The following is a 19,104-nucleotide window of genomic DNA, read 5'->3' as shown; positions in this document are numbered from 1 at the left end:
TGTGTGTGTGTGTGTGTGTGTGTATAATGCTCCAGTTAAGATTGGCAGGTTGATCAACTTATAAAGGCTGAAACTCTGTTCTCTGATTACAGGAGACTAGAGCCTGAATCCTCTACACCAACTACCAAAGAGTCTTTAAGGAGTGCTCAGTTTCAGTAGATTTTCAAGGACTGCTGAGTTTATGTCCATGTTCAAAGAATATTGTGTTTTTAGGTAACACAAATTCCACACAATATATTGTGTTTTTGCATTTTTCAGAGAATGTTGAGTAAGAAAGGGAAGAACAAATGGAAAGCAATACAAGAATGTGCAGGAGGGAGGTAGGAAAGAACCATAACTATCTATCTCTTCAATAGTAAATACTGATAATATATGCAGAATATTAGCTGAATTTGGACTGTTACCTCCAAAGAGAAGGGCGCCCACAACACAATCATGTTATATAGCCAATTGGGCCGAATCAAGTGTATCAAGAAGACACATGTTTGAAATGGAGAGAGAGAGAGAGAGAGAGAGAGAGAGACATAGAGAGGAATGGTGGGGAAGGGATGTAAGTATGTCTGGGTCTGGTAAGTTGGGTCTATATCATTTCAGTGAAAAACCTATTTATCAAATAACTATTGTTTGAACCCAAATTGTTTAAACCTCTCGTTATCAAACAACTGTTTCATCAAACTTTTTCACAGGGAAAAGAAATGGCTGTCCAACCTAGCACCCATCACTACACTCTGAAAATGTAAAACCCACACAAGTGGGGGGCTTTGTCCCCCACACCACCCAGTGTGGGGGCTGTGCCTCTCACATCCCCCTAACTAAATATACCAACTCTGAGATTGCACTACAGTGGGGAAAAGAGCAAATTCCTGATGATGGTCAACCGTTGCTTTTCCCTGTGAAAAAGTTAAATGAAACAGCCATTCGATGAAGAGAGGTTTCTACAATTTGGGTTCAACAAATAGTTATTTGACAAATAGGGTTTTCAACCAAGTGATATAGACTTGGTAAATTGAGTTGGTGAGGAAGCAAGTGCAATCAGACAAGACATAGGGATGGTGATGTACACAAGAGGTTGGTGGACACCATGAATGGGGTGAGTGTGGGGGCACCCAGAAACCATGGACATCAAGCTGGTTGACAGTGAAAATCAAGTCCTCAACCACAGGACTGTCATCACTATCACCTCACTCTTCTGGTGGTTGGAGCACTAGATGTCTCCTCCTCTTACTGGTCCTACATAAAATGAGGGAGAGTAGCCTCTCCATCGGTCATAGGTGTGAACCAACGGTGTGGCACACTGTACATCACTATCACCACCACTATCCCACTCACCAGTGCAATACCACAAGGATCTGTACTGGGCCATCAACTGTGTGGAAACTACTTTCCTGAAGCCAAAAGTAGGTGGCCTGTGGTTTACCATGTTTGCAAATGACTGTTAATTGGACACACTCATATAGATTCCCCCAATGATGGTAACATATTACATAAGGGGATGACAGAGACAACTGATTGGTGCCAAACTCACAGACTGAACCTTGCAGCAAACAATGCCTCATTGTCCCCTTTGACAATGAAGTACCCCTGCTAATTATGATATACATAGCACCCCTCTCAGCTCAAACACAGTGTTGTGAGACAGTCTACAGTTTTGTCACTATATGTGGTGAGGCACACATTCTGCAGTATGCACATCATACATATGGACATCACATCAAAGACCAGGGAGGTCATAGCACTGTTGTATTCCACCCTTATCAGACCATTACTTGAGTACAAGGCTCCCTTCAGTCTGTACCTCATCAGACAACTGCAGCAACTGGAGAAAATAAATAGAGGTTTGTGATTGGAAGAATGCAGTTCCTCCAAGCATCACATACATGGAAAGACTACAAGACCTGTCACTGTACTCAGTTTCCTGCAAGATCCTGTGAGGTGACCTATGCCTGACCTACAAAGAAGTCTCAGACCCTGCCCTACTGGAAATGCTTGACATCTGCAAATCAAATGGGACAGGAATAACTTGGGCCAAGGTTCTCAGCCTTGCCTTTGACATAAACTGAACACGCAGGAGAGACAGATATATTCCCCAGCAACTCACACTCCTCTGTTATAATTCCCACTGCATGCAAAGCAGGACTGCTCAATGACCCTGTTCAAGCTCACCTTTCAGTACTGGCTGAGTGATTGTAAAGTCACCTCTAGGCTGACACCTTTGTTCCTCAGAGGCAGGCCTATTTGTTGTTGCTCACAAAATCACTCTGTTAGCAACAACCATCTAAATATGCTTAATAAGGGTACTTTTTTTTTCATAAAGCTAGGCTTCTATTGCCATGCACTCATAAAAATTACAAATAAAATATGTGACAGATGCAACTATACAATGAATCTAGAATAAATACTCTCTCACTCAGGTAACAACACACCCAATATCAAACAGGGTGTCAACACACACAACTCATCTCCTCAACAGACCAAGTACACAATGCATAACCCCACACATGCAGAGGTAGTCATTAAAAGATTATCAAAAGAGCAGAGACTTGCAAATGCAAATCTTCTGCACACATTACATTCCCAATGGAACCCACAGCACATAAAAAGAAATGTATCAGTGTGTCAATCATTAAGCCCTTAAGACAAAACACCTGAAAAACAATGTCTTGGTCATAGGCGAATCCATAGTGAGACACACAGATGTCTCCCTCACCAGGTTGTACAAGATTAAAGTCACGATCAGCTGCTTGTCAGGTGCCAGGTTCCACAAAGTCATGCACGTACTCAAGTCTCTCAACAACAAACACAGCTATACCTCTGTCTTAGTCCATGTTGAAGTTAATGACTTAAAACTTACCTCACTGGATTATATGGAGAGAGATATGACTGAGCTTTCAGATTATCTGTCCCAGACAGGTATGTCTGTAGCCCTAAAAATCATTCTAGCTTTACCCAGGATGATGCCTCAATGTAAACAAAATAATTATCAACTTCAGCAATTGTCATAGTTACTGGTGTCAGTCCAGGGGGCTCTAGCAGTAGTCAGCCTGGGATGATATGGTCGACAGACTATGCTACTTTGCCAGGGATAGTCTTCATCTGTCACCTCTTGCCTTTCGGTTACTGGCCAAGGTATTTGCCTCCCCCATAGTGCCCTTTTTAGGCAATGTCATAAGAACATTTCTGATGTAAAAACATCCTCAACAGATGAACTCAAGGTTATGCTCCTTAATGCTAGAAGTGTAAATCAGAAACTACACTGAATAGAGGCACTACTTATTTGGAAAGATATTGATGTTTGTGCAGTCACACAGACATGGTTTAGGGCCACAGAGAGTACTCTGGCCATAAAAGGATATAATTTCACATGTTCAGGCTGCAAAATGAATGTGAAAGAAACAAAGGAGGAGGTGTATCCATCTTCATAAAAGACAAATACACCCCAAGGCTGGTTAAACAGTACGACTCCCTAGAGTTACTCCAAGTACAACTAACTGTAGGAAAGCACCCCCCCCATGTCATTGTTAGTTACAGGTCCACCAACATGAACCATGAAATCCACACAGTGCCTTCCTGGACCTACCTGAGTCGCACATAATACAGCCACACACCCTAGGCATGGATGACTTTAACTATTCTTCCATTGATTAGGATAATATATAAGCTCAAAAATGCTCACCCAAAGGTTCCTACATTTTGTAAACACAAATGCTCTGTACCAGTTAGCCCATAACTCCACAAGGAGATGGAATGTCCTTGACCTAGTATTCACCCACATGTAGGATTGCAGCATCACCCCAATGTGTGAGACCCTCCCTGGTAAGGTCTGACCACAAAGCAGTCACATTCAACGTAACAATCATATCTGACTTCCACCCCAGGTTCGAAAAGGTTGAAAACTTTCTCCAAAGCAAACTATAGCCTCCTAAGTGATGGCATACATAGTTTCAAACCTCCTGATCTCCTGATACTCACAGTAGATTACTATATGGAGGTGTACACAAATGCCATTTATAAACAGCTTTAAAAGTGTATAGACTTAGCCGTACCAGAATGGATCAAAACCTGCTCACAAAAAAAAAAGCCACCCTGGTGGACAGCTAGCATAAATAGATTACGCGTCATGAGAAAGAATCTGATGTCCAGGAATTAGAGGGAATAGTATCAGCAGAAGAACACCCTCTATAGCTTGAAGAAGCAAATGAGATATATTGTAAAGTCCTCTAAAGCTAATTATGAAACTAATTTAGCATGCACAGCTAAGGATGATTACAAGGCATTCTTTAGTTAATAGGCTTAAGTTAGCAGACAGGTTTGGCAAAAATTTCATACCCTCTCTTCAGCAGTCATACCCCAAAGCATACCTGCCACCAGTTCTCTACCTATTATCTCCAAAGATCAGGTCATAACCACATTCACGAAGGCCAAAAGCACAGCCTCTGTAGAACCATTTAACATCCCAGGCTGCTTATTAAATGGTGTAAAGCAAGAGTTAGCTGAACCACTGGGTAGTCTCTCTAACCATAATCGAAGTACTGGCTTTGTCCTGGCAGAGTGGAAAACAGCAACTATACTCCCCTTGCACAGAAGGAGTTCCTCAACCGACCTAGGGAACTACAGGCCCATAAGCCTGACCAACCTTGTCTATAAGGCCATGAAGAGAATCATAATGGACCTTATCAACAAGGACATTAGTGACCTTCAAATTGTTGACCCACCTCGGTTAATACATTCACACATTTTAAGGCCAATGGTATAAAATGGCTTACACACTGCATGTGTCAGAGTACTGGTCAGATAACTGATGAATGACCAAGGAACACAGAAATGTAAGACAGAGCTGTATATTTGCAAGCAATATTCATAACAGGTTGTGTGACCAGTAGGTGCACTGTGTCCAAATATAGTAAATTTAATAAATGTAAAAACAGTTTATGGTTTGATATCAGTGTACATTCTGTTGCAGTTGGTTGTGTGAAGAATGACTTCAGTTCTTTGCTGCAAAACTTCAGTTCTTTGCTGCAAAGCTCTTTGTGTGGCAAAGAGGGATAAGGCACCCATCTTCTTTTCTGAAGGTGCATTGGAGTGAGAGTTGAAATTCAGGCCTATGTAGAAATATCTCAGGTGTACTGACATTTTCTACTGTGTATGTCATGGATTGCTTTTCTTCATTTCAAGCATTTCTCTCTGTTTTACTGGATAAGTAGACCACCCAGAAAGTAGATAGCCAAAAACAGAAACCAAATACATTCAATCAATGCTACTGCCTGTGGCAGCAGGTATAAGTGTAGGGCTGGAACACAGATGATCCTGGGTTCCAATACAATGTGTGCAACCTTTCTTTTACTGTTGTGAGATTGCAGTTCATAACAATGAATGGAAACATGAACAGCTGTTATTTCAACTGTCATGTGGCAACAGGTGTTAGTGGAAGGCTGCCATGCACATGGTCCTGCATTCAAATACAGCATATTCTGTACACTTTTAATGTTGTTCCACTTTCCGTTATAGTCACTCTCACTTATAACACTTGACGGAGTGTAGTTGATATTAATTATATGTATCAGGGCTGAGACACTATTGTTTCAGTTATTTCTTTATTTGTCTATGTATTATCACATTTATAATCAAATATATGACTATGGGTATACTGTGCACTATATTCCTGAAAGGATATTTCTGCTCTCTGGACTGCCATGACCTTAACATTTGTCAAACACACATAAGCAAATGCCTGAATATCAAATAACCTTAAAATTGCATTGTTTGCCACTGTTGCTCACCACTTACCATCGCTCACCCTAGAGCACTGTGCTTGCATGTTGGTGCACGGTGTGCAACATTTTCAAACAGTGTGCACATTTCCAATAAAAACAGTAACTGGAATTGGGGGAAATTATCATTCTCCACTGCTCTTGATCCATGATAGACATGGCAGGCATTCATGGAGAGAATGTGAGATTTAGGGTTCAGAGATGGAGTGTCCAGGAGTCCAAAATTTTTTTTGAACTTCTAGTGAAACACCACGGTGCCAGTTTACTGCAGGGGGACTATTCTGGGTCCCAGGATAAGTTACAGCCTTGGGTTAGTTTGGCCCAGGCTGTGACCAGTGCCACTGGTATCCCCTACACTGGTGAACAATGTAGGCAGCACTGCAACAACCTCTGGAGGAAGAGGGGTACCCTTGATGCTTGGATTGAGGAATTTAAGATGGAGGACATCCCACACATGTATAAGTATCAACTACAGAGAGTACTTGTAAGGCTTAAAAGCTGAATATAGGCAAGCCCGGTATTCATAATGGTAGTCTGTTCTGTTTTTTCCACAGCTGCCATGGAGAAAGTGCAATGTTAGAACCCATGCCACTAGTTTGGTGAGGATGAGGGAGGCATGTGACATGTTTGCAGCAGAAGAGTAGTGTTACTATAGCATTAAAAGTTAAAGATAGCTTTTTTGGTATTTTTGTACAGTTGTATCAAACTGAGCATGCATATCTGAACTGCAAAAGTGAGTTTGCATCCACTAGTCTGTAGCACAATCAAAGATAGCTTGTTTGGTATGTTATACAGTTGTATTAAATTGAACATGCACATTACAACTGTAAAAGCAAGTATGCATACATTAGTCTGTAGCACAAACCAAGAGTAAAATATTAGACTTTAGTCAGAGGTGATGGGGTCAAATACCACACTTCTCAACTATACAATTACTGTTAATTCTTCAATTATCTCTAATTTAAAGATTTAAGGCAAAAGCTCTATACCATTGACACACATGCCCTGTGTAATAAGTTATCTGTTGGGAGTGGTAAGCTTAAGAGTAAAGGCTGAGACAATACGGTCAAATAATTGTATTAATGCAGTGTATGTTACATAAGAAGGTACTAATCTTATCTCTTTTTTCTCTTACCCCAAGCCTTATCTCTTTTTTTTTTGTTTTTGTTTTATTTTATTATATGTTATCAAAGTGTGTCCATGACATCCATGTATACCACATTACAAAATGCTCCACAGCAAAGTGGATAGGCCTGCCCACAGACTCCACTTACCCCAACACCATTGACCCTGGCACCATTGCCCAGCATGTCTGGGAGCTGACCTGGCAGCACCATCTCTGCTGCCCCTGCACTACCTGCCCCCTCAGGTAGTTCTGCCTCAGAGGATAAGCCAGTGGTTCCCTCTGGGGCAGTAGCAAGGGTAGTGAGTTTATCACACTCACTGAACTGCCAGGGAAGGTGCATTGGGTTGTGAACCATGGGGTTGGTGCATGCCTATGCCGAATGGAGGGGCTGCTGTCCCTTATTTTACATAGGACCAGTAGGAGGATGAGATGTCAAGCACTCCAGCCAGTGGCAGAGTGAGGTGACAGTGATGACAATCCTGTGGGTGAGGACTTGCTACTCACTGTCAACCAGCTTGACACCCATGGGTTCTGGATGTCCCCAACCTCACCTCTTCCATGGTGTCCACTGACCTCTTGTGTCCATCACCATCCCTGTGTCTTGTCTTGTTGTCTTGTCTGTCTGCAATTGCTTCCTTATCGACCCAACTTACCATAGCCAGCCATACCTACTTCCATTCCCCAACATCCCCCCTCTCTCTCCAAGAAAAACAAAAAAAATGTGCACCTATCCCACAAAAAAAAAAAAATAATAAATCGTCCCATACATAGCTCTCCATTTTGCACGCGTCTTCTTGACACAGTTGATTTGGTCCAATTGGGTACACAACATGATTGTGTTGTGGTCACCCCTCTCTCTGAAGGAGACAGTACAAATTCAGCTAATATTCTGCATATATTTTCAGTTTTTACTGTTGAGAAAATGGATAGCTATTGTTCTTTCCTACCACCCCCTGTACATTCCTGTATTGCTTTCCACTTGTTCTTCCCTCTGCTTGCTCCCCATTTCACCACTGTCCTATCTTCCCCATTTCTTTTCTTTAATGCATTATTGTGTGATGTTACATATAGCGCACCAACAAGCAGCAATGGTAATATGAAAGTACTTACAAGTGTTAGACTCAGTTGTATTTGAACCCAGTACCATTTGGCCACAAAAAGGAATGTAGTAAAATAACCCAAAGTCCGTAACGAATAGAATATCCTTTAATGTAGCATGAACTCACACAATAAAATAAAATAATAAAAAAACTTTCATATTTTATAGTGCTTTTGCCTACAATATAACGTATACAGGCATCTTCAGAGTCAAATACATTAATGCTTACACCCCATTTAAATAGCAGCATGGGTAAAACGTAGACACAACTTAATTTCCTGCTATTCACATAATTGCTAAACCTTTCATATACATTTGTTTACCAGGAAGCAGTGAGGTGCTTGGTTCACACAAAGGAATGTATTGCTGCATTAACTGCATTAACACGTGCCACCACAGTATCACTTAAGTAGCAGGTGTATTCCAGAGACTCAGTACTAACTGTCAGACCTTAGCATCCCCATTTCATCACTGTCCTATCTTCCCCATCTCTTTTCTTAAATGCATTATTGCGCGATGGTGTGCATTGCACACCAACATGCACCACCAGTAAAGAAAAAGTAATTAAAAGTATTAGATGTACTGACAACCCATTACCATCTGGCCCCAAAAAGGAACATATCACTGCATTAACTCCTGCTGCCACAGAGTCAGTTAGGTAGCAGGTGTATTCCACAGATTCAGTACTAGCTGCCAGAGATTAACAATGCTGCCACTGGAAGAGGAACATGATAGTCCCTTATGTACTAGTCATTCTTAAGATCTCCATTTTGCCCATCGTGCAATGCTGTGCAAACCAGATAAGTATTGCCATACCTTCCATTATTCCTTTGTTGCCCATGACTGTGCTAAAAGCTGCATTGTGCAAACAATGGCCAAAAAATAATAACATACTGACAGAGAAAACACAATTTTCACACAGATGAAGAGGAGGTTGGATGTTAATGAAACAGAACATGTGAATTGTGTGCTGCTTACTTGCATTTCCACCCTTGACAGATGTACATGCAACACACCCACCTGATGTAAGCATTCACAGTTGCCATTCATTAAACACAAACACTGAGGGAGTGCCTGCACTATGTTTACATCCCTACATGAATCCAGTTTTTTGGGATTCAGCAATTCTAATGAGTTCAGACCTCATTTGCATCTTGACTGTGCTGATAGTCCTGAAACTACACCAGAAGGCAACCATATAGATAGGGAAACTAAAGAGGAACTGAACTGTTTATGTGTTGAACACAGAGCAGTACTGATTTTAAGATGATATGCCTGCATTACATCAGCAACATATTGCATATGCTGACATGTAACTATGACTAGTCTGTTTAATTTTTTTTATAATTGTTTTAATTAGCACGCACATTTACACTTCTGTCTGCTTTTCTTACAAGTGTATTGTTCATTTGGGGGTGGATGAAGAAAGCTGCGTTTGTGTTATTGCACAAAATAGGATTTATGTTGCTATTATTACTCTGCTTTTGTTGCCTCCAGCTTACTGTCATATGTTAAGGTCAGTTTTGTACAAATCTCACACATTTTACTTTTTATTCTGTTCGTGTAGACTTCTTTCAATGGCTGTATTCCAAAAGTTTTGGAATTCACGGGGAACACTGACATGGAATCTTGCACATGGTGTAAAACCAGTATGTAGGCTTTATTGAATTCCACAGATTAAGTTATAAACACTCACAGAGGCACACACCAACTGAATGTAATTAGGGATCTGCATAATCACAAAATTTGCTGAATCCCCTCCCTCTATAGTCTCATAATACAACTGCCACTGTTTACAATACAGGACAAGCCATGGTAAGTGAAGCCAGTGTGCCATCTAAATAACTCATTATAAAACGGGTCTATATTAGATATTCGAATGCTTAAATGTTCGAATCACTAAAGAACGAACTTTAGTGATCGAACGCTTAAATGTTTGAATATACATAAAAATTAAAAAAAAAAGAAAAAAAAGAAAAACTAAAGGGTGTAAGCAGGGAGGCAAGCTCCTCTGCACTTCCCACGTGGGGGGCTGCGCCTCCCATCTCCCCGCTACTTAAACATACCAACTCCAAGATTGCACTACAGTGTAGGAAATGGGAAATTTTCCATTTCTGCACTGTAGCACACTGAAGTTCGATCTCGGAGTTGGTATAGTTAAGTAGTGGGGGGTGCGGGGGGTGCCCCCCTGCTTAAACCCTTTACTTTTTCTTTTTTTTTTTTTAAATATTCTTTTTATAGATATTAGAACTTTTAAGCGACCAATCACTAAAGTTTGTTCTTTAGTGATTTGAACTTTTAAGCGTTCGAATATCTAATATAGACCCTTATAAAACCACTGCTTAAGCTTTTATACACAGCACTTCCAGTGCAGTATTTATGTAGTAGTTTCTATTGCAGCAACTATTACACTGATGCAATAAAAGGTTTAACATGGAAATAAAATGGAATGGTTTTATTAATAATCAAAGTGACATAGCCCATATCTTGCAAAATAATACCATTCAATTGGTTATTACAGATTACCTTTCTCACTTTATACTATGGTACTACACCAAGGCAAGATGTGAATAATCTGTAAAGCGCCCCAGCCATAAGAAAATAGAGGAGTTATCTACAACTTGTGCCACGGTATGCTTATTTTATGCAATTGTATTATTATGAAAGAAATTACTTGACATAATAAAATAAAACACTGTAAAATCTGTACTTAATTCTTCTTCTGTCTCAGGCCAGTCACTGGGGTTGGTTTGATAATGTACAATGTATGAACACATCCATGAAGCTAAGGAAATCTGTAATGCACCATATGACTTCAGTCTGTGCTGCTGTAAGCACAGCTGCTCAACAGTATGTAAATTCAATAGTTTAAATACCAGAGATGATAAAAATGAAAAGCTGAGGAAAGGCAAGTATATTCAAACAGTGTTTATGCGTCTGGGGTAATCGCTTAAGTATTAAAGGATATTTTACGTTTGTTTCACTGCTTAGCAATGATACAAAGTGGCAATCATTTAGTTTTCATTTGTGGTAGCTGCGCAGATTGCTGTTACTATGTGGTTACCAAACACATTGGTGAAACATAATATATTTTACCTCCAAGAAGAGTGCACTCTCTGTCTCCTTCCTCTTGTCCTACTTCAGTGGTTGATTAGAGAAGAACCCAACCTTTGGCAATGACAAAATATTACTAACCTTTTGCTTCAGTTGATGAATATTTATGTTTTACGACAATACACCAGGAAGTCATTGTTTGTTAGTTACATTAGGCCCAGACATGAGTATGGAATAACAGTATGGAAACCTTATAAGAAAACAAGCATGAGTAAACTGGAAAGAGTACAGCAGAAATACACCAAAGGTATCCACAGATGTGAAAAGTTCCATTATTATGAAAGACAAAAATATCTGAACTTGTATAATGTCTCCTATAGATATCTAAGATGAGATTTTATTTAGGTATATAGAACATTTAGAGACAACTACCTCTGGGAATGTTAGGGGTTAACAAAAAGTACTAGAGAATCATCAGACACCCGATGCAGAAGATTCTATAGGAATGAGAAGTGTACTAACTGGTTCTCTGATAGAACAGCTGATGCATGGAACAGACTACCAAATTACATTAAAGCATGTACTAGTTTAGATATTTTTAAGACTAGCCTGGGCACTTATTATGAGAACAAGTGTTTTTGTATATTGGCAGCCTAGAATGGCATTAATTCCCATGCCTGAAATATTTGTATGTATGTATGTATGTATTTTTTAGAACCGAACTTAAACACTTTTGGAGTACTAAAATCTCGTTCTTTGGTTGCTGCACAAGGCCACATTTTTGTTAAATGTATGTCCTTCAAGTTGTGGGTTAAAACATGTAAAGAATATCTGGCGTATGATTCAGATACTAAAAAGTTATTTACAATGCCCGCATATTAATGATGATACAGTGATTCCTACATTAAAGCATCCTTAGTTGCCAATGTCAGTGTTATTAGCACTGTGGCACTCACAGAAATAATGATTGCATCATACATTGAATCTAACATGTGCTTATAATATAAAGTCAGAGAGCCTCACAGTTTGGGAGGTGTTGTTTTATAAGCTCTATTAAATGCAAAATATCACTGGACATTACTACAGAAAAATGTACTGAGAGGTAGCAAATGTTTGGCGCACATGATTATGGCCTACTTTTTTATATTTATGAAATGTTTTATCAGTCTCATGCAGTTCATCAGATAGACAGTCCTCTGCCAGTATAAGCTTTCATATAACTTTTTTTATTTTTGATATTTTTAATTCCTAAGCCTACTACATTCAAATGCCTTTTCAAAAGGTGTCCTGAGAGCTGTCCGGCTTAGTGACTTGCTTAGAAGCACAGTGTAGGCAAAGGAAAACAAAGGTCCACAAACCCATTACAAATGGGCAAAGTTAAATATCAAGTCCTAACCTTAAATCACTGTATTATACCATCAGATTCTGAAAAAAATAACTTACTAAATTAAATGCAAACTGTACTAAACTGTTTGTGAGCTCATGAAGGACTATGATAAAAGCAGTAAGTAGTACTATCGGACTCTGAAAATTCCTTAAAAAGGTAAATCAACTCTAATAAAGTTATTGTGAGCTTGAGAAGGGCTATGATAAAAGCAGTAGGTTTTAAAATAACCCTGGCTTCGAATCTCAGTACTCCTCTTCCCACATAAACTGCATGTGTTCCATGGCCACCAGTAATCTGGGAGTATCTGGATTCAGTGATCCAGTATGATTTTCAGCATTTGAAAAGAAAAACATTTGCATTTAGTGCCAGGGACATAATTATATTACAAGTACAAAGGAATAAATTCAATGTCAAGATGAAAAGATGTTATTGAATTCATAGAACATTAAATTAGTGCAACCTGAGCTATGAAAATGAATTACCTTCAATTAAAATAAGACACTGAGCATTTGGTATTGTAAATATATATATATATATATATATATATATATATATATATATATATATATATATATATTCTGTGTGATATCAATTTTTAGTAAAAGTTTGATTTGCAGATCTCTGTTGTAGATATTGGGAATTTCACCGCAGTAATATATGAAAATAGTCCAAGTACCAGTCGAAAGTATAAATAAAGGAATACTAAATAATTGCTAAAAATGTTTCAATTAATGATTCATTTTAGAGTATAAAATGAGAACATTGTTCAGCAATTTTCATATTTTAAAGTGTTGTGTTCAAGAAAACATGTCTGTCAGCTTCTGTACTTGTTTCAGGAAATCACCATGGTATGAAGACATCAGTCTCCTGTTTAGCCATCACAATAACATTACAACAAAAATGCTTTCAGAATGGTTAAAAACAGAGGGCACAAACTGTTTCCTGGAATCAATTGTCCCCTAATAATGCAGTGCATATAGATTACACTACATATATTTACATGTGTCTATATGCTTACTTCCAATAATGCAGGCACCTGCAGGTGCCAGGTGTGACTTGTGCATACACTCTTAATGCCATACTGCTGTATTTTAGCAGCTTCAGATTGAGCCCGCCTAGGGTAGCAACCAGAATATAAAACATGATCCTGTGCCCTTGTTCTGGTAAAAATGCCACCATATACTGTCATTTCCTTATGCATACCTCATTAAGTATCTTCAGAAAAATCACACACAGTGATAAAGAATAATAACTATTCAAGCTGCTGCTCAAACAGAAAAACACAAAGTGCAATTAACTCCAGATTCCATCGCTTCATTGCCTTAAGTTTCCACTTTTGATAGTAGTGCTTGATTTTGTTGCATACGCCTTGCTTTCCCACAACATTTTATTTCCAGGTAAAGTTGCAAGAGCCTTTCTACTGTCAATGTCAAGTTTAGGTAAAGTGGTTTCATTTCCTGCAGATTTTGAACTATAATATGGTGGTATATTATCTCATAACAACATGATTTAACCAAGTATTTGGTTCCAGTGCTGAGTTTGTCACCCATCAGCCACAGTTTATGAATTAGATGCAAGCTAGGTAAGAGAGGGATACATAACTAATTACATCAGTTATACATAGCTGATTGCAGTTAAGTGAAAGTCCTTAGTAGCCAAGATGTCTCTCAGTATATGGCTAATGGCTGCATATACTGCAACAATTAATTAATCCAACTAGAAACTGGATAACATTTGAGTTAGAATTTTGACATTGCTTCAGTTAAATAAATGGCAGTGTTATGCATTTTATTGTCATATCAGTTTGCATCATTTCTGTCTGTATGATTCAAATGCTTATTTGTTTCTTTACTTAAGGAATGCATGTATTTCTTAAGGGCATATGTGGGCAAAATGGAAATATTAAATTTGCTGTCAATGTTCCTTGTATCTTATCACCTAAATGGAAAGCTGCTAGGATCAGTTTAGCGAACATTCAGGGAAGGGAAAAGAAAGATGGAAAGAAATTGCTGCTGTTACAGACACATAGACTGCCTGTTGTATTTCTCTTTAAGTAGGTTATGAAAAGGTGCTTGACTGTGCCATTAACCTTTTCAAAGGTCACAAATGATACTGTTGTGTTAATTAAATATTGGCAGTTGGGCTTCTGAATTCTTTAGATCAACAACTAATTATTGAAATAGCTCACATGCTGGAAGGTTCATTTGCAGCTCTCTATTCTCTTAACTAAGCAGATCTGTTATAGTCTGGTGTGTCTTCTCAAACACCAGAATAATTAAAGAGTAATCTAGAAATAACAAATATTAATAATAATAATAATAATAATAATAATAATAATAATAATAATAATATAGTTTGTAGTTTAGGAGAAGCTAAAGCTTACTGTTTCAACCACAGAAGTTAAGCCACAAAAAACAAAACACAAAACGTTGAATAGTGAAAACTACACTAGTTATTTTTAAATTTCTCTGTCTTTACCAGATCATCTTAAAGTTTTGTTAGTGGAAGGATTATAAAGCTTCTTGAAAGTCTAGTGTAGTATAAAACAGTTCTTTAAGATAATATGTGAAGATACTCAAACAAGGAATTCATACACATTCATTTTTTTTCTAGAGTTAAAGTGCTAGATTTGAAGAAAAATTTCCTAATGTGTAGACAGTAAAAACAAATGTTTATGTAGGCCAAATGGAAAAAAAGTTGCCATCTCAGTCATAGATTCATCATGCAGCATGCAATAGAAATATTTATGCTGTAGGATATGATGACATAGACAGTGGCTATAAATAAACAATATTAGCAGTTAAAGAGAGTGAAATGGCAAACGTACACACACCCCGCTCCATACCGGAGAAGAGTCTCCAAGTTGAGATTTATGTTCGTCTTTGATCCTGCTATAACTGACTGACCCCAAAACCACACTTGAGATACCAACTCCTATCTCCAGCAGGGATAGAACCAGGAGACTTCCAATGATTTGACCGCTGGTACACATCCTCTCCTGGTCATCATTCCGCTCCAATCACTCCACAGATAAAACACCAGAGTCCTTCTTTAAGTAAATCCAAATAGCAAACTTTCCTTTTAGAGACAAAACAGAACTACCTATGCGGAACTATGGATAGTGGCCAGTATCTATCACTTGTGTCCTTTGGCAAGTCAGTGTCTGGAAGACAAGTTTCAGTCAATTTTACATCCAGCTGAATGTCCACTACCATCGGGGGGTCTGTTCTGCTCCACACTTTGAAAGTTAGGAAAATAAGAACATTTTAGAGAAGAATTCTTCTTCTGTTTCGCAGTACTGTACTGTTCATGTCTTAGTAGTAGTGATGTACAGGTTGATGAATAACATATATTGTGTACTCTTTAAAAAGCTTTACAGTCTAAGCCAGTTTTTCATTCTTGCCTTTTTCCATTTGAGTGCCTTGCAATTTAATGTCTCTAGATAAAGAACAATGTTTCTCACCTTCCGTCTGCCCTGAGCAGTTAAATGAACTCTTTCATACACCATTCCTTTTACATCAATTTTTCTGAAATTCTTTGGTCACCATTTGCTTTAAAAATATATTCTTTTCTTAATCCTGCTGCTGTTCTCCTGTTAGGAAATATGAAACTGAGACCAATCCAGGAAGAGAACTCCCTGAGGAGAGAAGACAAGCTGCCAAAGAGTACAGGTCACTTTTCAGACATGATTCTTCCCCAGATGGGAGGAGCAGAATAGTTTCTCCTATACAGAAAGGGCAATATTGATTGTTAGGTTGCTTGTAGCGATCACGCTGTTCAGGGAAAATGACTCTGTATAAAGCACACCCAGCATGTTGCAGAAATCTAGTGCTCTAGAGTACAAGATAGCCAGTCTGCTGGTGCTACTAAATATAGCATGGAGAAACTGACAATAATCTGCAGTATATGCTCTGTATAATCCATATGAATCAATGTGGCAGCATAACTCTTAGCATTATGTGCCATCACTGGCAAAGAAAGTCCAAAAAAGTCTAATTATTATTAAGCAGATTGTTGAATCTCATATTTGTCCTTTTGAACACACACACACACACACACACACACACACACACACACACACACACACGCACGCACATGCACACGCACACGTACAAACAGAAACATATTTATATGTGTATCACTGTTTCTTTGAGAAGTAATGACTTCTGGAATTGCATACTGAACAATTCAGAGTTATGTGTTTAGCCTCATCTTGCAGGTAGTTTGAGATGATATACTGACTCACATTTATGGTTTATTCTTTGCAGTATATTTAATTCTAAAGCACACTTGTCAGCTTGACTCTGGAAATAATCCAAGCTCTACAATGATTCACTGTGAGCAATGCTTTATAATAAATGCTAGAATAATGCTATATTTTATTTTGTTGAAAAAATATTAATTCATGACACAAAGACATAAAACAGTTTCTAAAATCAAATTAGAAGTGTGTGAGGGGCTTCTTCATTAATATTTAAACACTTATAAAAAAGCTACTGTGTTGCTTTAGGAACTCAACCATTATATTGCTTTATATGGCATAATATAATTTTTAGCGCCATACATCCCTTTTACAAACTTTTAGGTTATATAATATTCAGTCTTATTATTTTAGGTGAACAAATATAAAGGTAATGTGTTTGCTAATAAGAAAAAGGATTTATTCATGCTTGAAATCATTATAAAAAGAAGAATGGTACATTAACAAGAATGAATGTTTCCCCACTGTACTGAAACAGCCCTGATACTTTAAAGTAATATTAGCAGCTATGCCAGGATACATATACAGCTGCAATCAATTAAGGACAATAAGGAATAATGAGGTTAAATGCACTGCATTCGACAGGCAAATGATAATTCAGGTAGTCTTATCCAAACAGCTTATTTAGCATCCCATATCTGGTAGCACAAAGCAAACAGAAAATCAACAGCAGTATGATTTATGTAGTGAATTTGTCATTTTTGTACAAGGTGATTATTTTTTTAACATTGCTTGTTAATAGTATTTTTTATTTATTTATCCTTTTGTTGACTAGGTTAGTCACCTGCTTTCAGTGTAGACCAATGGTGGCATTTATACTACTAGGAGAAATTTGGCCAACGCATCAGGAAACTTCCCTCACCCCTTTTTGATAGGTGCCAAGGGATCTTTTACATCCACCTAAGCTACCACCAACTCTGGCAGATAGGACCTTGGTTTACTGTTACATCTGAAGGAGAAAACACTCAAAAATGGAATACTCTCTTTATGCTGTACTGAAGTGTTATGAATGCAGCTACATGGTGTGGGAATAGAACCCAAAATCTTCTCTACCAAAGATAAGTGCGCCACCTGTTTCACCACTGACAGCACTGTATCCTTAATACACTTATAGGAGGTTTGTGATTAGTTCCAGTAATTAAATGTCATTTGAACTCTGTGTGTGTGTGTGTGTGTGTGTGTGTGTGTGTGTCTGTGTGTGTGTGTGTGTGTGTGTTTGTGTGTGTGTGTGTGTGTGTGTGTGTGTGTGTGTGTGTGTATGTGTGTGTGTATATATATATATATATATATATATATATATATATATATATATATATGTGTGTGTGTGTGTGTGTGTGTGTATGCACAGCTGGCACATGTACAGAGACAAGCACTTATCAATAAACACCCACGCACTGCCTAGCTTACTGATGTAATATAGTTTATACTCTAGCAGCTGTTTATCACTGCCATCACTGTAATTTAATATCATATAAAAGTGCAACCTAGCTACATGGTTTTCATGCTGTAAACTAGATCATTTGCAGTGACTAATCGTTAAATCCTTTTTGGTATAAATCCATGTAAAGCAATTGCAAGCACAGTAGTGTTAAGACTGTGTTATTGTCATCTGTAGGCTCTTAGATAAAATAAAATCAGTTCTTTGACAGAATTCAATACATTTTGTTGCTGAGGAGGTCATAATTTGTAACTTATTTTCCATGAGAAAACAACTAATTTGACTGCTGCTAGGTCCATGTAAAAAGTAATTCTGTTCATAAAACTATGTATTGAAATCTTTCAGTACTAAAGCTGCATACTGCCAGAGTAGTCATTGTGAGCAGACAGTAAATGGAATGTTTTCGCTTTTTAAGTAGTTTCTTAAACTTCTTTAACAGTAAGCTAAAGTCACCTACAGCTTTAAAAGGTAATGTTAATGTTACTAGATTAAAAGTTAGTAATGTGCACATACAAGCTGTATATATATTTATAATGTCCTACATGCACACACATGCAAATATATATATATGTGTGTGTGTGTGTGTGTGTGTGTGTGTGTGTGTGTGTGTGTGTGTGTGTGTAGGTGTCAACCACTTGATCAAATGGAGAGTGCTCTGACATTCAGCAGAGTGACACCATTTGGTCAAAACAGACAGGTGGTTTGACAGGTGCGCATCATCGACAATCCCCTAGTAGGGGAATATTTCCTTTCCCCGGGATTGTGCAGACTCGGATTACTATATATAATTAGCAGGGGTTGTGTGGAGCACAGGGCTGCTTGCACCCCTGCAAAAGCAGTTGTTGTTGGTTTAGTCCACTCCAGGGTAACCCCTAGAGCATGCGCAGAACATGCTGATATTGATGACTTCGACTTTATGATGTCAGTCTAATGGCTGTCAGGGCACTAATCACATCAGAGAAATTGAGAAG

At 38.2% G+C, this 19,104-nt stretch overlaps 1 protein-coding gene across 1 annotated transcript in view; it reads right to left on the bottom strand.

Annotated features, from left to right (window-relative positions):
- The window catches only part of TMEM196 (transmembrane protein 196), a 473,179-nt gene extending 456,814 nt beyond the window's left edge, over nucleotides 1-16,365 (bottom strand). The window contains exon 1 of the mRNA XM_044064716.1: nucleotides 15,262-16,365. Coding sequence (XP_043920651.1) covers nucleotides 15,262-15,426 — 165 coding nt within the window. The 5' untranslated portion in view covers nucleotides 15,427-16,365. The remainder of the gene's footprint in view (nucleotides 1-15,261) is intronic.
- Nucleotides 16,366-19,104: the final 2,739 nt, after the last annotated feature.

This window comes from Protopterus annectens, chromosome 3.part0 (genome assembly GCF_019279795.1).
Source record: "Protopterus annectens isolate FY-2018-M chromosome 3.part0, PAN1.0, whole genome shotgun sequence".
NCBI lineage: Eukaryota > Metazoa > Chordata > Ceratodontiformes > Protopteridae > Protopterus > Protopterus annectens.
Note: the sequence above shows the minus strand (reverse complement) of the source record. Positions and strands in the feature narration are given on the sequence as shown.